The 19,796-nt window shown below is 39.6% G+C and overlaps 1 protein-coding gene across 3 annotated transcripts in view; it reads right to left on the reverse strand.

Annotated features, from left to right (window-relative positions):
* MAGI2 (membrane associated guanylate kinase, WW and PDZ domain containing 2) overlaps positions 1-10,962 on the reverse strand; it is a gene marked incomplete at both ends in the record, with an annotated part of 1,509,512 nt that extends 1,498,550 nt beyond the window's left edge. For all 3 annotated transcript variants that reach the window (XM_080701938.1, XM_080701937.1, XM_080701939.1), the window contains one exon: positions 10,662-10,962. In XM_080701938.1, the coding sequence (XP_080558064.1) occupies positions 10,662-10,962 (301 nt within the window). The remainder of the gene's footprint in view (positions 1-10,661) is intronic.
* Positions 10,963-19,796: the final 8,834 nt, after the last annotated feature.

Below are 19,796 nucleotides of genomic sequence, written 5' to 3' on the forward strand. Positions count from 1 at the left end.
TATGTATTTCTTGAATCTTATTTTAAGGACTAAGAAATCTCTCGGAAAGTTTCTAAGGAAATTTTCCTTACTGTTCATTACTTAGAACTGGGTTATAAATAATTTGTTATAACAATTTCTGGCCAAGAGATGGAATTCTCTGCTTGGTTTAGACTAGTTGGGATTTATCCCATGGGCTGAGATCTATTGATATGACACATAAGTATGCATACCTACATTAGGATTCTTGGACAAAACTAACTTTCCTATCAGAAGGAAATGGGGGAGGGGAGAATAAATGCATTCTAGGTAGATGAAACAGTTTCTCTGATAACTTTGTAGCTCTCTAAATTCTATCTGAAAAGATACTCAGCTGAAGCATAACATCTCCTTAGTCAATGATAAAGTCTCGATTTCCCCAAGGATAAAAAGGGATCAAGATGTTCTTCACATTAGACAGTAAGATTTTTTCAACTAATTTTAAAGGGGAAGTCAATGGACACTAAGAGTTGGATAGAAGTCAGAAAAAGGTGTGTGATTGCACAGGAGAGTGACTATAGATAACAATGATGTATTGTACTTTCCAAAAAGCTAGAAGTATATTGAGAGTTTTCACCATAAAGAAATGATAAATGTTTGATATGTTTAACCTGCTTTAAACAATATACAATGTATTAATGTATTGAGACATCACATGGCACCCCATCAATATGCATAATTTTGTGTGTTAATGTATCAGTTAACAAATAAATATATAAAAAGAAGAGATAGCATAATAAAAAAGGCATTTATTGATTTATAGTTGTACCTTGGCATATGGTTTGTACTACTAATGATAACAGTGATGTTATATTTGAATTATGGTATATATGTAGTTTATAAAGTTATATAAGTATCACTCTATAGTGAATTAATTTGACATAAGGAAAATGGTTTTAAATTTAAAGTATTTTATTCATCATAAAGAAAAATGTCTTAGGAGCCTTGCTAATTAACCTTAGTTATTCTTAATGTTTTTAACCTCTAAATGCCAGCACCTGTATTTTAGAAAAAAATACTTATAAGTTAGCCATCACTTTAATATTTTTCAGATGATTACTTATTTAAAATTGCAATGTATTATATATTCACTTTATTGGATGCAAGGCTATCATTTTCCGCAGAAAATTTAACCCAATACAAATTTAAATCTTTTAGCAAATATGTTATACTGTCTATGAATAACTTTTCCCCTCTTTCCTGTCCTGTCTTTTTATCCTGTGTAGTGAGTAGCCTACCTGCCACATGGTGAGTCAAATAAAAATAAGCAAAATAGAAACAATTAAATAGGTTTTTTTTTTTTTTCCTCTGGTCTGGGGATGGAAGCCCCTGACCCTAATTTTATTTTTTATTTTGAAACAGGGTCTCACTAAGTTGCAAAGGGCCTCACGAAGTACCTGAAGCTGTCCTGGAACTAGGATCCTCCGGTCTCAGCTTCCTGAATGCTGGGATTACAACCATGCGCCACCACACCGGGCTTAAATAGGTTTCTTGTTATCACTTCTTAACAACTTAGATATAGAAATCATTTATGTATTAATTTCATTATGTCTTTATTATGTCTTTATGGTCTCACATTTACAAAGGGTTAAAAATTTCACTGAGATTTGAAATTTGATGAGCCACTAAGTAAGCTTTTCTGAAAAATTCAGCAAACATGGGGTAATTTTATGTTACTATTTTTCATGAGTCCTTATCTTCACATGCATAAGTTCTTTAGTGGTAGTATTTATTTTAAAGCTAGTGAAAGGCTCCATTTAGAAGAAAAAATCATAAGCCCCTAGCAGCCAGCTAATAGTTAAAAAGAAAAGTATATTTTACTGCAGCTTACAGCTTAGGAATGTAAAATATGCGATAAGCCCACCCCATCTTATCTATACTGTCTGGGTCAGAGCGCCTTGACCCGGGAGCTTACTGACTACACCTGGTATTTTATCTAACACTTGACTACAGAATGTACTTTTCAAATGATTCTGTAATTTTCTGTAAACGCATGCAATCTAGCCCAAACCCCCCTAACTAGTGGTCTTTTCCCTATAAATACCCCCAGTTTCAGTTGTTCGGGGCCGAACTCCTATACGAGTCGGCCCCAGTGCACTGGTTCCCTAATAAATTCTTACCTTTTGCTTTTGCATCAAGGAGATTAAAGTTTCTCGTGTGTTCTTGCTGTCCTCTCTTATCCCGAGGCTGATTGAGGGTCTCCCCTCGGCGGGGGTCTTACACTAGCATTGAACCTTAGTATTTGAAAAATGTGTGTGTGTGTGTGTGTGTGTGTGTGTGTGTGTACACATGTGTATCCCAAGCATCCAAAGAAGCCAAACAAATTTGTTGTTCATTAAAATAATTTCTACACTGAAAGGGAAAAAAAAAAAAGAGCATAGTAGTTGCAACCAAGGAGGGAAAGATGACCCAGCTGTAGCACAATGTTGCAGAAGAAACACTAAGAAAAATGGTTTCAGCATTTTAATTGCAAATAGGTGAAAGCATCTTTGATAAAATTCTTGCTCTTCCAGAAGGGAGATGAACTTTCTTTTTACCCCACTCCTCATTTCTAACATAAAGAAGACAGCCAGAAAGGAGAGATTACAGTGGCCATTTTCAGAATGAATGTGAAAATAAGTTAAGATGGGAGGGATTAGTGATGCTTTAAGCCTAAATAGTTGCTATTTATTTTTAAAAAATATCTGTCTAGGAAAAAGGTGCTTTAATGTCCTTATAGCAAAATGGGGTTTGTAGATTATAATGCTTCGTATATACAACATTGAACATTTTATATCTTTGAAAGTGGCTCTGCTTAAAATCCAGCTAATCAGATCTTGACAAGCTTAGACAATGTTAGAGTAATCTGTTTCTACAACACTTATTATCCCTGTATTTATATATGTATTAAGCTAAGTGGGTATCTTCCTATAAATAGCAACACCAAATATTAGGAAAAGCAATGTTGTTCATATATAAAATGAAAAAAAATGTTAAATATATAATTGTATTTTGTACTTAATATTTATAAGCTAACATTCTCTACGTTCTATTAAGTGACAATATAAAATGTTAATAATTTTTATGTTACCTACCGTCCTTGGCAATATGAATAATTCAGTGTAGCATTTGAGAAACATTTCTTTATAAAACCTCTTTGAATGCAATGAAATGGGAAAATACATGTAAAATATACATTTTGTCTTTTTAATTAAACAGTTTTGCTTCCTGCTACTTTGTTTCACAGAGTCTCATAAAAAGAATTCATGGGTATTTGTGAAAATGTTGCTATTTCCTATGCATATATTTCACTAAAGGCTGCTAAAAGGATCGTAAAATTTCTTCCACAAGTTTTGTCATTAGAAAAACCAATATAAGTAGAATATCTTTTGTTCATACTATAAAAATGTTTTCCTTTTTTACATGCTTACATTTGTTTACTATTGGATATGATGCTTGCCATGGTTTAGATAGTGACTTTTTAAAAAGTAATGTAAAGCCTGGCATGGTGGTGCACACTTGTAATCCCAGTACTTGGGAAGCTGAGACAGGAAGATCATCGGTTTGCAACCTTAGTTACTTAGTGAGGCCTTCTGAAACTTAGTGAGATCTTGTTTCAAAAATAAAGAATAAAAAATAGGGTTGGGATGTAGCTCAGAGGTACAATGCTCCTGGATTCCATCCCCAGTACCACAAAAAGAGTAAAATAAATCCAGATGACATAAAACCTTGCATGGATTCATGTAACAAGTCATGGAGAAAATATTTTTTTCAGGTAAACCAAGCCATGTAGATGGTGTGTATACGTGTGTGTGTGTGTGTGTGTGTGTGTGTGTGTGTGTGTGTGTGTTTTCTGGGGATTGAATGCAGAGGCATTCTACCTTTGAGCTATACCCATAGGCCTTTTTTTTATTTTTTATTTATTTTTGAAACAGGTTCTCGCTAGGTTGCTGAGAGTCTTGCTAAATTGCTCAGGTTGGACTGCAACCTGCAATTCTCCTGTATCAGCCTCCCAACTACTGGTGTTACTGGTGTGTGCCATCATACTCAATTCCATATAGTTAAATATTGAAACACATGCAATCATTCAATTAAAACATCCACACCTGCAATCCCAGCACTTGGGAGGCTGAGTCAAGAGGAGTGTAGTTTCAAGGACAGGGTCAGCAACTTACTGAAACTCTCATCAACCCAACAAGGCCTGGTTTCAAGAACACCACCACCAAAATAGGGCTAGGTTATAGCTTAGAGGTAGAATACTTCTAGGTTCAATCCCTAGTACCACACACACACACACACACACACACACACACACCTACTCATTAGCCTAATGGGTCTTTGAAAATAGATCCATTAGATGCAATTGGATTTATATTCAATTATTAAAGAAGAAAACTTTTACTGTTTATTTCAAACTATCAAAACTAGTCAACATTACATATGAAAATCACAATGTTTTTTAGTTTAAAAAATTAATTTCAAAATACATTCCTTTTGAAAAGAGCTGATAACATGTCAGTTAAATATAATTGCCGGGCGTGGTGGCGCACGCTTGTAATCCCTGCTCTTGGGAGGCAGAGACAGGAGGATCGCGCAGGTTAGAAGCCAGCCTGGCGCGCTGCCTTAGGACACCCTGCTTCCAAATAAAAATGTAAAAATAGGTCTGGGAGTGTAGCCCGGAGGTAGAAGGGCTTCCAGGAACCCCAGTACCACCAAATTTATATATATATTTGCCCACAATGATATAAACATTGTACAACAGTTTTCAGTCAATAAATGTTCTTGTGCAAGTCTTATTAACTATGTGAATTCAGTATTTATGGTTTTATTAAAAATTCTCTATAAAAATAACATACTTTTATCAAAGGAAATATCACATAAGTTCTTACTGGAGACAGAAGAGAGTTGAGAATGTAGTAGGATAACGAATTAGTATTTGACACTGAAACTTTAAGACAGATGCTTCCACTGAATTCAAAAATGGAAATAATTCAATCACATTGCTACAATCACTAGGGTACTAAGAGTAGCTATACTGTTGCTTGTTTCATCTTGTAATTATTAACAAAGACAGTTATTTATATTGAGCTTCTTTCATTCTCCTCAGTGAAAAGAATACTTTTTTCTGAATTTGATGTATTTTTCTTCACTGTACGTTGTTGACTGTGACCAGTGATAATTTTGCTTTACTATTGCTCTTCTTCAAAGAAGTAAATATTCCACTTATAAAGTATATTTAAATCTAACTTCAGTGATGTTTAAGAAGTAAATTTATAAACTTGAATTAATAAATCCAAATAAGATTTCTATGCTTGTCAAGCTTAAAGAAAACAATTCCATATACTCGCCAAATACTTAGGAAATATAGGTACAAAGGAAATAAGTCACGAGTGAAAATCAACTGTCTGAAGTCTAAATAAATATAAAATAGCATATCTTTACACATAAAGGCGGCATCAGTGTGAGTTATTTTTAAAAGGTGAAAATATATTCTGCTGCATCCAATGACATTACTCTTCAAATCTTCAGAATACAACTTGCAAATTGCTTATAGTATTAATTAGTCAATCATTTCATTTCTTGGTTAATCTCAATAGTCAAATATCTTGAAAGTTAAAAATATCTCATCATGTGACTAGTTTTAAATTACAAACATATTTAGAAAATAACACTTGTTAGTGGGAGAGTGTTCAGAACCTCTTGCATAGCTGGCAGGCTTCTGCATGTATCGCTGTGGTCCACAGAAAAGAGGCTGGAAAAAGTAGCAAGAAGATGCTGTATCAGCTACTAGAGCCTTCAAACAAAGCTGGTGTCTCTTTGGACTTTAAAATTGTTCCTATGCAGCTTATTTTATTTTTGTTCAATCAAATAAACAAGAGCATTTTTCCATGCAAAAAAAATCATAATAGTTATTATCTACCAAACATGACATGATTTAAATTTATAATTTTCTGACATTCATAAGGACAATTACTAGAGTAGGTTGAATGACTTGCTTGTACGGCTAGTATAAAGTGGCATATTCAGGATTCTGAGCCAGAATGTCTATGAAAAAGGCTGGACATCTGATCACTACTGTACCCTTCCTCCTGGGGGAAATGACCGGCCAGAGTCTGCTATGCATTTAAAAGTCAGTGCTTAAACTACAGGCAATCAGAGATGTCAAAAGTGCAAACATTTTTTTCTCATTATGAAAGTGAATATGTGAGTTTCAAGCAACCAAATAGGAGGGTGAGCATGATAAATGTACCAAAAGATTGCACTTTGTAATTGTTAAGAGCAGAGATGGAGACATTAAATTCTTAATCTGGGATTTCACCAAGGTAACAAATTCAAAACAAATACATGAAGAAGAAAATGGTCATATTTCACATTCAAGGTCGTACCATTTGAACTGCCTATATAGAATAGAAGTTTCAGCAGCGTCCCTTATAAGATATGCTCAAAGAGAACTGTATCATTAACTTTGTTCCAAAACATTAAAGATACTTTATTTCTAAAATAATTCACTGATCACAATGCTTAAAATTTGTATTGTTCATTGAATAAAAGATAATATAAATTATATCCTATGGAGGAAAGTCAATATTGGCAGAAAATTTGACTTTTCATTTTTAACTTTCCAAATTAAAAAAAAAAAAAGCATAGAGGTTTAGCTCTATGGCACTAGCCTGAAGTCAGTCAAGAAGAAAGCATGACTCTTAATAAACGTGGATCTATTTTCCTTTGAAGGTGTCTTTGAAAGGAACACTAGGAGAGAGAGCAATATAGAGCTTCTCTAGAATTGAATTTTAAAAGTCTTATTTGGCCCATCTTCCACATGGGAAGAATTAGAAAACTTCTTTTTGCCTTTTATTTTCCATTGTGAGATACTAAATGAAAAAATAAATCCAGGCTACGTAGGTCCCTATGTGGCGTGAGACACACTAGCAGCCATAGTGCAAGGACTGTAGGACATAACTATCTGTATAACTGTCTGCTATGAACTTTAGTGGGGAACTTAAAGGAAAAGGAAAAAGAAAAAATCTTTAGCACTTCAACAGAGATCTCAAAAATCACTCAGAGAAGTCTCTTCAACTAGGTCTGATGCATTAAGAAGACCATAAAACAAAATTGCCAGTTTAGAATGCAATACTTTGGTGGTGAAGTTCATAATTATAAATGAAAAAGCCATAATTCATAAAAATATTTACATGGGACAACGAGTGGTATTTTATATATGGGTCCTTGTTATTTAAATTTAAAGCAGAAAAAATTAAAAGAAACTTCCCTTAATTAAATTAAGCAGATTTTTAAAATGGCGTTGAAGGCAATTAAACAGTATGGAAAGTTTTAATGCTTCTATCTTGTCTAGCCTGTTTAAAATCCTAGTTGTTCATCTTCTTTTAAATTCAAAATATAAAATTATGGTGATTGTAAAATTAGATAAACATTACTCAGTCTTTGGGATACATGCAAGATTTTCTGGTATGCATCTTATCAATATTCTTATTACTCAAATTTCCCAGTTTCTTTATAAAATCTGCCTTAGTTTAGCTATAAATATGCATGTAGTTTCTGTATAATACCCAATGTCTGAATGAATATTCAAAAATCAATCTTATTAATATTTTAAAAACTCAACTGCTAAACAAACCATGTTTAAGTTTCTTAGCTATGCTAGCTTTTTAGCTCTCCAAAAATATAACTACTGAGCCAAGAGTTTTTAAATGATTTTCCAACAAGTGACATCTATAAAAACTCAACACAGGCACTTTATTTAAAATTGTACCTTGTTCATAATGATAAATAACGTATCTATTACTTGACAAAGAAAGGAATGATTTAAAAAAGAAATAGCATACAGAATTACTATACTGAGGAGAATATTCAAGAGGATTATACATTCAAAAACAAGTAAAAGAAGCAATTACTTTTGTTTTTTGAGTAACTAGTGATACAGGAGGTGAATCACGTTCCTGTGGGGTTCTATGAACATTGGTTCAAAAGTCTGTCACCAATGAGCCTGTGAAGCCTGAAGCTTAGGGTTATTATAGGATATAGGATGCAAAGAGATTTTTTTTTTTTTTTTTTTTTTTTTTTTGCTGGTCTGGGGATGGAACCCAGAGGCATTCTACCTCCGAGCTACACACCCTGTAAAATTTTTAATTCTTTATTTTGGAACAGGGTCTCACTGAGTTGAGGAGGGCTTCGCTAAGTAGCTGAGGCTGTCCACAAACCGCGATCCTCCTAAGGTCTCAGCCTCCCAAATGCTGGGATTACAAGCGTGCGCCACCACGCTCGGCTGCAAAGAGATTTTTAATCTAAATATATCTCTTCATATTCATTTATTCCCTGAGTTCTAAAAGCAGTCATCTTCCAAACAAAATGTAATATAGAAATCGAGTCATCAGAGATTGACTGCTTTAGATCAGATCATGGCAGAATATAAATTATATTTAGTTCAGGTGTCCGTCTTACAGAGGAATCCAAGGCTTATGGTCATGTTGGCTTCTTCATGAGCACCTATAGGATGGGAGACTCAATTCACAATATTGCTCACAGATCTTGGAAAATTCTGCTAGCAAGCTCATATATCTTAAGATGGTAAAGATGCTTCAGCTCTTAACATTTTCATATTCGCCTTCTGGGTCATTATAGGATAGTCAGAATTTCTCTTCTTGATAAGTTTCCATGCCCTCACTTTTCCAAAGTCTTTTCATTGCATTTTCATAGAGTAAATCTATTATACTCCCCAATATCCCTTTCTTTCTCTTCTAGATGCAGTGTTGCTTGCTAGTATTAAAGTTTGAAAAGTTCCATCTCAACATACAGTGCTGAGAATATAATACAATTGATATATGTTCATCATTACAAACCATAATAGGACAAGTGCGCCCTTAAGGGGACACTATGAGTTTATTTAAATGTGTTAACTATTGCAGACACTTTCTGTTAGAAATATTAAAGCTATTGTCAATAAAACCTCAATCATTTAGTTGTGTAGTAGAGTTTTTGGAAACAAATCAGAACTTTACATTTATATCTATTGCTGCTAAGTAATATGTTGGTTTACACTAATTTAACATACATTTCTATATTTGTCTTAGGTGTGTCATTTTGAAAACACCAAGATATCCTATCACTTAACCCATATACTTTAGTGGCATATAATACTATGCTATGTTGACTTTCAAGTAAATGTACTTAAATCATCAGATATTAATACTCAAGAAATTCCAATGAGGACGTTTTCTTTTATGACAGTTTACATTTAAAGAACTACCCAAGGCTTTGTGTTTTCGAAAATACTTTTATGGTGATTATAAAATTTATAGCACTCTCCCTACGTGAGGTTTTTTTTTATAAGTTGATCATGCAATAAGATTAAATGGTTATTCAAAGCATAATGATAGGCTCCATTCCATTTTAAGCCAGGACAAGCAAAGTAATATTGACCAGAACTCTTAAATCAATATGCATGTGCAGCGTGCGTGAGCACACACACACACACACACACACACACACACACACACACGACACATAAAATGTGCAAGGAGCAAGAAGAATGTATGCAATAACCTGCGGAAAACAAAGATACACTATTCCTATTAAAGCTGTCCTCTATTCAAAACTCCTATCACTAGTTTTCTCCTTCGGGAACACAATTTTCTTTCGAGCAAAGAGAGTTGGTGGGGCGGGGGGGAGAGAGGAGTACTGCAAGATTCCAGTTTCCCCAAAACCACGTAACAGCCTTCCCCTGAGGCTCATCAAAGTCAGGTCCCAGCTGAGGGAGCCCGAGCTGTAACCAGCAGGCTTTTCCATCCAACGCCTTCCAGACCCCCCCCTCCCCCCCAAGTCAGGAGCCAGAGGAGAGCCCAACCACAGAGGACTTCCACTCATTCAGAACAACCCCCAGGAAAGCACATTCCGGGATCCCTGCCTCTCTCTGGACCCCCCAAAACTAGAAGGCGCTCCGAGCGAGGCGCATTCTTCCGGAGCCGCCCCCTGCCTGCTGGCCAGGGGTGAGCGCTCGGGTTAGTCAGTCCGCACGTGACGCACGGTGCCCACATGACACGACCGTGGGCGGGGGAGGGGGACCGACGAGTGAAGCAGGGAAAAAGTTACAGAGGAGCCGTCAAAGAGCCCAAAGCAATCTGCCCCTTCCTTTCCCCGCCAGCCAAGGGCTCGGGGATCCCGAGGGGACAGCTGGGGACCCTGGTGTCCCCCGCCCAGAGAAGGAGGCTGGCCGCAGCTCTCCAGTCGTCCACCACCCTGTCTCCTCCCAGCTTCGCTGGTGATGCGGCTGCACCTCCAAGTTGCCCCTTCCTCTATTTTCTTTCCCTCCCTCCTTCCTTCCTCAAAAGCTCTCCATCCACTGCGGGAGATGCTACTGACGCACATTCAATTTGCCGGGAGCTCCGAGGAGGTCAGACAAGGCCGAACACCTTCCGAAAGGGGAAGGTCTAACTGCGCAAACAAAGTTGCTCACCACACCGCAACCCGGCCCTCCGGCACCCCCTAGCCCCCGCAAGTGGGATCCCCAGCAAAGCTCAGAGGCGCCGCAGGTCCTCTCCGGACCCCACCCCACCGGCGCGCATCACACCCCTCGGCTCGCGCGCCCACCCTCCCGCCGCCCGCGGTCCCACCGCCGGGCGAAGCACCCGGCCCGGCGCTGAGCTCACCTTGCTTGACACACTTGAGCCGGAGGGGGTCCTTGCAGTGTTTGATCACCGCCAGCACGTCCCTGATGGTGAGCCCCGCCACGGGGGTCTCGTTCACCTCCAGCAGCAGCTCCTCCGACACCAACTTGCTGCCGCTCTCATAGGCCACCTTGCCCGGCTTCACCTCGCCCAGGTAGGGGAACTGTCCATTCTCCGCGCCCCCCTTCAGTTCAAAGCCCAGCTGGCCCTCCGGGTTCCTGCCAATGACACTCTCATGGACTTTGCTAGTCCAGTGGCTTTTCTTTTTCAAGCTTTTGGACATGGCAGTGGGGTGAGTCGCCTCAGGTCCTGGGTTTCCTTTGGGGAAGGGGTTGGTCCTGGGAGAATGAGGCTGGAGCACCCAGGGGTGCCCGGGGGGTGAGAAGAGCAGACTTTGCCTTGCTCCCCCTCTGCTCGGTGCTTTCCCTCTTCTTTGGATGGAGTGTGGACGAGGAAGGGGGAGGACGAGAGGGACGGCTGGGCAGCGAGGTAGGAGAGCTTGGGTGAGGTTGTGCTGTCCCTTGAATGACACGACTGTGGCCCCGCAGCAGAGGAAGCTGTGGCGGCGGCGGAGCCCGAGCGAGCAGTAGCCGAGCCGGGAGCGGGGGGGTGGGTGGGGGAGGGGAGGGATGCCGGGGGCCACTCCTGCGTGGAGCGAGTGGGAGCGCGCGCGCGCGCCTGGCTGTGTGTTGTTAGCTGATATCCATGGCAGCTGCAGTGGCAGCGCCGGGGAGTGTGTGTGTGTGTCTGTGTGTGTGTGTGTACTAGTTGTACAGTACTGGCAGAAGGGGAGGAGGGAAGAGGCAGGAGAGGGAGGAGGGGCGCGCACCGGGTGGAGAGCCAGGGAGGGCTTCGCTGCTGTCTCCCTCCCTCCGCAGCTTGACCCGGTAGTGAAGGCAGAGAGAGAGGCAGGCTGGGTCCGCCTGGCAGCCTACGGGAGGAGGCGGGAGCCGGGAAGGAGGGGAGCCGAGGCCCGGCCAGGGGAGGCCGGCAGGAAGGGCCGCGAGCCCGGTGCGGACCTTTCTGCAGCCCCCGAGCGTCCCCGCGGTGCGCCCGGCTGCTGCACAGGGAGGACGCCCCGACGTCCCCCGACCCATCTCGATGGAGCCGCAGCCAAAGGACCCGGACAGCCTGTGCCACATCGCGGCGCGGGGAGCCTCCTGGCGCCGGATCCTGCCGTGAGGAAGGAAGCTGGGGTGCAGGGACCTGGCAGGCAGCTGCAGAAGGCCTGGGGAGGGGTTCATTGCGGAGGGAGGCTTGGGCGCTTCGCTTGACAGGCACTTACTCATTGCAAAGTTCTCCCAAAGTCCCGCTCCCAAAAGGGAAAGTTCTGGAGTCTGGTTACCATGACTGCAGAGAGAAAGTGTAGCAGCATCGAGTCGCCTGGGGCAAGACAAGAGTTTAGTGGAGGGCTGGAGTTGGCTAATGCTAGATGATTCTAGGAGACCAGGGTAAGGGGCTTCGCATTTCCTCTTTAGAAGGAGCCTAAGGGGCCACAGGATGGTGGCGGAGGGGATGGTTGCAGAGAGCTGCTATGTCCTCAGAGAAATCAACCTGGGCCCAGGAAAGGGGAAGCAGGGCTCACACTTCCCAGGGAAGTCCACAGAATCAGACTTGCCTCTGTTATAGAAGCCTTAAAATGATCTAGCCCAACACAAAACAGCTGCAGAGAGAGGGAAGAAATCTGTGATGAGGCTGGAACTCAGCTGTCTGCCCTCAACTAGGCAAGGACCAGGCTGGAGAAAGGCAGGAGGAACACCGATTTTCACTTAAATGCTGATTTCCTGTGAGACGTTAAGAGGATTTTTTTTTAAATTTCTGTAACTGGTAAATGAATTTCATTTGCTTAACTTTCAAATGATACGTTTCAGACAAAAAAAAAAAGTTGAACACCCACTCATGTCTTTAAATCAGAGCGTTACAAGCATTGAGCAGTTATGATTCTTGATGTCTGTGATGAAGGGCGTGTGGGAGGCAAGCAGTACTGTTAAAAATGCTCAGACGACCCAAACAGAAAGACTGGGTTTGGATCCAGCCTCTGCTACTTTCTGGGGTTTGGGGTAAGAGGATATTGAGTAAATTTGACCTTTCTGAGACTCAGTTTCCTTCTTTTAAATAGCATTGCAAATACTTGAGAGGGTGGTGGTGAGGTTGGAGTCAGGTAAAGCCTGCAAAGTGCTTGGCTGGCACAGGTGGGTGGGCGTTCAAAAATGGCAATTTCCTTCCTTTTTCCCTCCCTCACTGTTTGGGGGAGAGGGAGATCAAATTAGGTCAGAGCTGGAGGAGAACTTAAAGAAGCATGATTTGTTTAACATCCTATCTTTCTCCACTTGATAAAACAGATCTCTTAAGGAATCAGCTGAGGCAGGTGAAGAATATTCACTGAACCCTAGCAGTTCCTGTTCTAAAAATCTGAGCTTCAGATGATGCCCAGGAGCAGGCAAAATATGTAGCAAAGCACAGTCAAATCTAAAAGAGTTGGGTTGTAGTGTTACAAGCCATCATGCTAAATGGAAACTGATCATGAGGACAGGTTATTTGTTCAACACCAATTATGAGTTATTATGTACTGGGTATACTAATATTTAAGTTCTAATTATATTTGGGGTGCTCTTATGTACGCTTCCATATATTAATTAATTTCCATTGATATCTTATTAGATATTGTTATCCTCTTTTATAGGTAAGGGAACTAGTATATACAGGAAGAAATTTTACAGTGCTACAAAAGTAGTGAATGGTAAATTCAGACCCAAATGGTTTATCTCCAGACCCATCTCAGTCACTATATTGGACTTTTTACCCATGTACTTACTGTGTAGCATAGCTCAGTATACAGTGTCTCCATAGGGGGGGGGGCGGGTTCTCTTTATTTTAGAAGCATTTAGGAAAAAAGTAAATTAAGGGATCAGGAGTTTGGCATAACATACCCCTCCTCCATATCCCAGGGGAGTCATGGAGTTGTGCACCAGTTAATTCAGTGCTCCTCCACTCCAAGTCGAAACTTCTTTGCTCAGAATTGTGATGTCACAGAGGGAGTCTTTGAACATTTCTTTGTCAATTAGCACAGTATTCGGTGTTGTAAGTAGCAGGTGCTGAGTTGATACTGGTGAAAAGAAGGTGCTCTGCTTGGTTTCAGTGCTTTTCAGCCTTCTCCTATGATGCATTGGTCAGTGAGTGTCTTTCTGGCCATCAATGGTCCATGAAAACAGTGTTCCATACCCTCCAATAGATTTGGCTAGTCCCCCAGTGTGAGGCTTCCTCTTGAGTCTCACTGGCATGCCTAGTGGTGGCTTCCTAGCAAGATTCACTGGCAAGAAAGCTACTAAATTCCACCAGCCCGTTGGTTGTTTTAATGCCTCGACAAATTTCTTGGCTATCAAATGGACCATAGTCATATTATTCCAATGTGGTCTGACTAGGTAGGGTGGAGAGCTAAAGTTGGGGGGGGCCTTCAAAATCATTCCCTCCTGGAATATTCTCCAGAACTCTGGAGGCAGCAGCTGCTCCTTATATCCACTATTTCTACATTCGTTAGTGCTCTTTCTCATAATATTCTCCTTTTACTACTTAATAACATTATGTTAATTTTTTTCCTCTCTTCTAGTTTTGGTGTGCCTTTGGTCTCATGACTGGATCGTAACCAATATGAGGTTAAGGGAGCCCGGAGGAGAGCACTGTCTTGTGAATAAGAAATGAAGACTGTCTTTAGCCACGTGACCCTGATAAGCTAGCTGTTTATCATCTCAAAGATTGTTCCTTCCTCTGCAAAGAAAAGTGAAAATACAAGTGACAAGGTTGTTCAAGCATTTTGTAAAATGTGAATGTACTTTAAAAAGTGCTATCAGAATTAAAGGTATGTTAATTATTAGTATAGGGACTTGGGATAGCAAAGAAGGGAATTTTTTTTTTCTAAAAAGTTTCATGTATTTGGAGATTTTTAGGTTTATTGAGAGAGGGAAGGGTAGTATTTTATAAGATTTATAATCATCAAATAAATATATTAACTTTGGTTGGTTTACCTTAAGTACCTTTTATTTTTAATTTTTTGCATTTATTGTTGTATTGTGGTTTCACCTCATCATATAATTCTTAGCGATAGTGACACACGTGTGCATAGAACTTGGATGAGCTAGGAGAATGTTGGGGGTAGAGGAAGAATTAGTAAAGGAAACATTTACATGAGAATACCAATTCTAATCTTATGTCAATGTGTGGGGAAGAGCAGAGTGAGGAGGGATCCAGGAGAAAGTTGACTACATCTTCAAACACAAAACAAAGCAGGATATGGTGGTACACACCTGTAATTTCAGCTCTTGGGAGACTGAAACTGGAGGATCACAGGTTCAAAACCATCCTCAACAATTTAACAAGACTCTAAACAACCCACTGTGACTCTGAGAATTTTAAAGGGAGGGGGGATATAGCTTGGTAGTAGAATATCCCTGAATTCAATCCCCAGTAACACGCAAGATGAAAACAGTTATGAGTCTCAAATTTGCTCAAGTTTTGAGCTGAATGACACATATGACTGAAATCACAACCGTTTTGAAATGCAAGTTCCGGTTGATTTGGTTACTTTTAATTCTGGTATCCCTCAGATTGCTTTGTTTTTCCCTTGGTCTTCTTTTTCCTTGTTGGATTTGAATCTTGTGTCAAGCGTTAATTTGTCACTCATTACGCTGTGTACAACATGATGCTAGGTATTACGTGCTATTCCAAGAGAAAAGCACTTTTGAAATACTAAATGCCAAAGAAAGAGAAGCATTAAAACATTCAGTTCTCAGAAGATTTCTTGGAGGTAAATGTGGTGGCAGACACAGTAGAGCTCCGCTCTGAGGCCCTAGCACCCCTCTGAAGGGATCGGTGTCTTCCCTGGTTTCTGTGTGCTTTTGTTTTTCATAGGCTCCCCTGAGACTTTCTTTGGAAGGCTGCCCAAAGGCTACTGGATTCCGTTTGCCCACAGACACAGAAAACTAGAAAGAAGCACCCAGAAGTTAACTTCTTTCTCAGGATGCCCTTTGCCAAGGACTTTCTTATACAGCATAAAAGCCCACCTCTCCTTCTCTAGTAGAAGAAAATATGAGATATTGCATCCCTTATGCCCTAAGAGTTTCCTGTAGGATCATGCTGATGCTAGGATCTTGCTTGAAATCACCTCCTTTCTTATGTACTCTGATATTCAATGGGCTTTTCTGGAAGAATTTTCATAATAAGTCACTTTTACATATCCTCTTCCAGGGTGCAATCCCAGAGACTCTGAGGTAAGGCACTGCTATTCCTTTATAAAGTTGAGACAATTGAGGCTCCAGTAGTTTAAATTTTCCAAAGTCACACTATCATTAAGGGATGGAGTTGGGATTTGATTCATATCTGTGTGACTCTAAATCTTTTACTCCTAATGCTCTGTTGCATTTGAAATCCTTAATAATGAGTAGATTTTAAATTAATTGAGCAGGTGTGGACACAGAACTCGATACTGACTGATCAACATTAAAAAATTTGTAAGTAATTGAGGAGGAAAGACAAGCAACCATGGACAGTATGACCAAATTATGGTGTACCACATCCAAAATTCTTTATCAGAGATGCACTGATGTCCATATTTTAGCAGAGGATGGTAAATGTGGAGTGTGGGGCTTGGTCAAGGGCCAAGGCTGAAGTTGGTATTTGAATTCGTTTCTTACTGCTTCTATAACAAATGACCACAAACTTAGTTTGGGAGGTGAGAGGTCCAAGGTGAGTGAGTCTCACTGGATGCAAGTAAGATGCTGGGTTCTACATTCCTTCTGGAGACTTCCATGGAGAATCCTATTCTTGAATTTCCTGCTCCTAGAGACAGTCAAGGTTCTTTGATTTATATCCAACTTGCTCTTCAAAACCAACAGCCTGCCAAGTCTCTTTCACCTCCCAGAACTCTACCGGGGGCTCTTTTTTCTGACTCTCTCTTCTACCTTTCAGGACTCTTGTGATTCTATCAGTTCCACCCTGATAATACAAGATGATCTCCCTGTTTTAAAGTCAGCTGATTAGCAATCTAACCCCCACCTGCAACTTTAATCTCCCTTTGCTGTATAACATCAATCACATATTCCCAGGCTCCAGGGATTAGGATTCCTGGACCTCTTTTAGAGGAACCATTAGGCTGCCTACTCCAGTATTAAAGGGCAAGCTGTCTCTTATTCTCACTGCTTCTTAGTTTAGGTTGCTATCATCCCAGCCCATATTATTTTAGGCTTTTCCTTTTCTCTCGCTTTCACCTCTAAAAACTCTGTTGTGTTGCCAGATAGATACTTCTGAAACCTAGCTCCTTTCTCCTTGTGTTTAAAATCTAACAGTGCCACCCATTCAGGTACACACCCAGCAAATTTCAAACTCCTGGGGCTGCTTTGATTCTCTGGTGCCACTTACTAACTCTCTAGAGATGTTTCTTCATCTACCTTTGTGATCAGAGCCCAAGGCAACCAAGCTAATGTGGGTTCTCTGAGATAAACAGAAACAAAAGGAGGTACTTCTACAGCTTCCACCATAGGTCCACTGGAATATAAGTAAAGACAGAAATTTCAGAATTAAAATTTAATGATACCAATATTATAGCAGCAACACACAGTGCCTTGAGCCAATCGGTCAGCGTGTTTAGAGCCTGGAGTAGCTGACGTAGGTGTCCTCCACAGCAAGAATGGGTGAGATTTTTTGAAGATAACAGGTCATATATTTTAATGTACCTTTATTGGTGCCTTATAACCATATATTATATTGAAGTCCATTGTAATATAAACGGATATACACATAGCACTTAGATCATCTTTGTGTCCCACCCCACACTGTCTTTCCCTGTATATGTTAGTGGGATGGGTAGATGGCTTCCATGTCTTATTCTTTGCATTCTTAGTACATGGCACGTTGTTCAGCACAAGGTAAAAGCACAGTGAAGTTTTGTCTAATGGCTAATAGGTCCAAAGTTATGTCTAAAATTTCACTTTATGGCCACTGTTTAATATGACTTCTTATCTATAGTGTTAAAAGATTATCCTTTTATATCCATAGTAAAGTCTTATAAAAATAGAATACAGAAGAGCACTTATTGATTTTAAAAAGACAGAATATACTTAGCCATGAGCTTGAGGTTAAGAAAAGAGACCAGATTCCTCAAGAACTTTGGCAGCACTGGCTTTAGTCAGAGCCTGAGAGACTTGTGGTGATAGTGATGGTGAGGGATAGATTTGATGCATTCCAAACCCTGTCTGTGGCCATTCCGATTATTACACTTTTCACATTTATTATGAAATTAACATAAAATATCAATCTGTGTGAGGAAGGTTTATTTAGCACAATGCAGAGTTTCTCAGGCTTTTCTAACAAAGTACCTCTAACAATAATATACTCACCTGTAATCAACAAAGGACAATTTTATTTAAAGCCCACAGTTTTTATTTAAAACTTCACATGCATTTTAGATTCCATTCCATAGTAAGTTCATAATTTTACTACTATAAAATAAGACTTTCTCCCTAAAGTTGACCTAAATGGTAATGCAGGAGTATTTACCATGTTTTTTTAAATATACTTTTATTGCTGCATTATAGTCTTATATATTGTAAATTATGTTGAGAGTGATATACATGCACATAGCACTTGGTGGGTTCTGAGCTTCCTTCCCCTCTCCCTTTCCCACATAGGGTTTCGAGATTAACATTTGGTATTTTCACATATATACACAAAGCCGATGGTAATAATTAATTTCTTCATTGGTCCTTACTCTCCTCCCTCCCCAAACCCTAGGCCACCTCCCTGGCTCCACTGAAGTCTCTCCTCTATTATCTGTAGTCCCTCGGGTATCCCAGTTACTCCCTAGCTTCTGCATATGGGATAAAAACATGTGACCCCTCACTTTCTGTGACCACTTGATCTCAGTTATCATAATGTTCTCCAGGGGCTTTCATTTTTCTACAAATGATACAATTTTGTTCTTCTTGATTGCTGAATAGAATTCCACTGTGTGTATAACCAATGATTTTGTAATCCATTTATCTGTTGATGGATACCTAGGTTGGTTCCATAATTTGGCTATCATGAATTGTGCTGTTATGAACATGGATATGCATATATTACTCATTGCCTTTGGAAAGATGGGAAGGAGTGGTCCATTTCCAGTTTTCTGAGGAATCTCCACATTGATATTCAAAATAGATGAACTAATTTGCAATCCCACCAACAGTGTAAAAGAGTTCCAATTTCCCCACATCCTCACCATCATTTATTGTTGTTTGATTTCTTGATGATTGCCATTCTGATTGGGGTTAGATAGAATCTCAGTGTTGTTTAGATTTGTATCTCCCTGATTGCAAATAATGTTGAACATTATTTCATTTTTATTGGCCATTTTTATTTCTCTTTTGTGAACTGTCTATTTAGTTCAATTTCCTATTTCTTGATTGAGTTATTTGTTTTGTAGTATAAAGTTTTCTAAGTTCTTTATATAGTCTAGATATTTGTCTTCCATCAGAGTTAACTGACAGATCTTTTCCCATTCTGTAGGCTTTATCTTTAGACTCTTGATGGTTTCTTTTTATGAACAAACTCTTTAGTTTAATATAATACCATTTATTGATTCTTGTTTTAATTTCCTGAGCTATAGGACTTTCCAAAGTCGACTTAAATGGTGATGCAGGAGGATTTGCCATGCTTATGTGATTGATACCAGTATTCTTGGCCTACTCCAGTGACTGTGGGTGTGCCCACCTTAAGTCCAAACTAAATTTTAGAAAGAGTTTGGGCTGTAGATATATGTGGCAATACTCTGAAACCTTGATTCACTGGCTTTACCCAGCAGAGTGGAAATGCAGGCAGAGGAAAACACTGAACTCTGGGTTCTAACATCATTTGCTAGGCAAAGAAGAAAGGAGAAGCCAGTGGAGAAAACTATTCCAATATGAAGACCTCATGCTGAGAAGTTTGAGCATTATAAAATTAGTGGAGGAGAAGAGATTATGGACATAGACTCCTTAAAACATATGTATACAACTGCATATTATATGTAAAATTCATTCCATTTATAGTTGCTAGTGATTTTTACCTCAAATATTTTGCCATTTGTACCTTTTAGATTTATATCAA

Source organism: Muscardinus avellanarius (genome assembly GCF_963383645.1).
Source record: "Muscardinus avellanarius genome assembly, chromosome: 9".
Lineage (NCBI taxonomy): Eukaryota > Metazoa > Chordata > Mammalia > Rodentia > Gliridae > Muscardinus > Muscardinus avellanarius.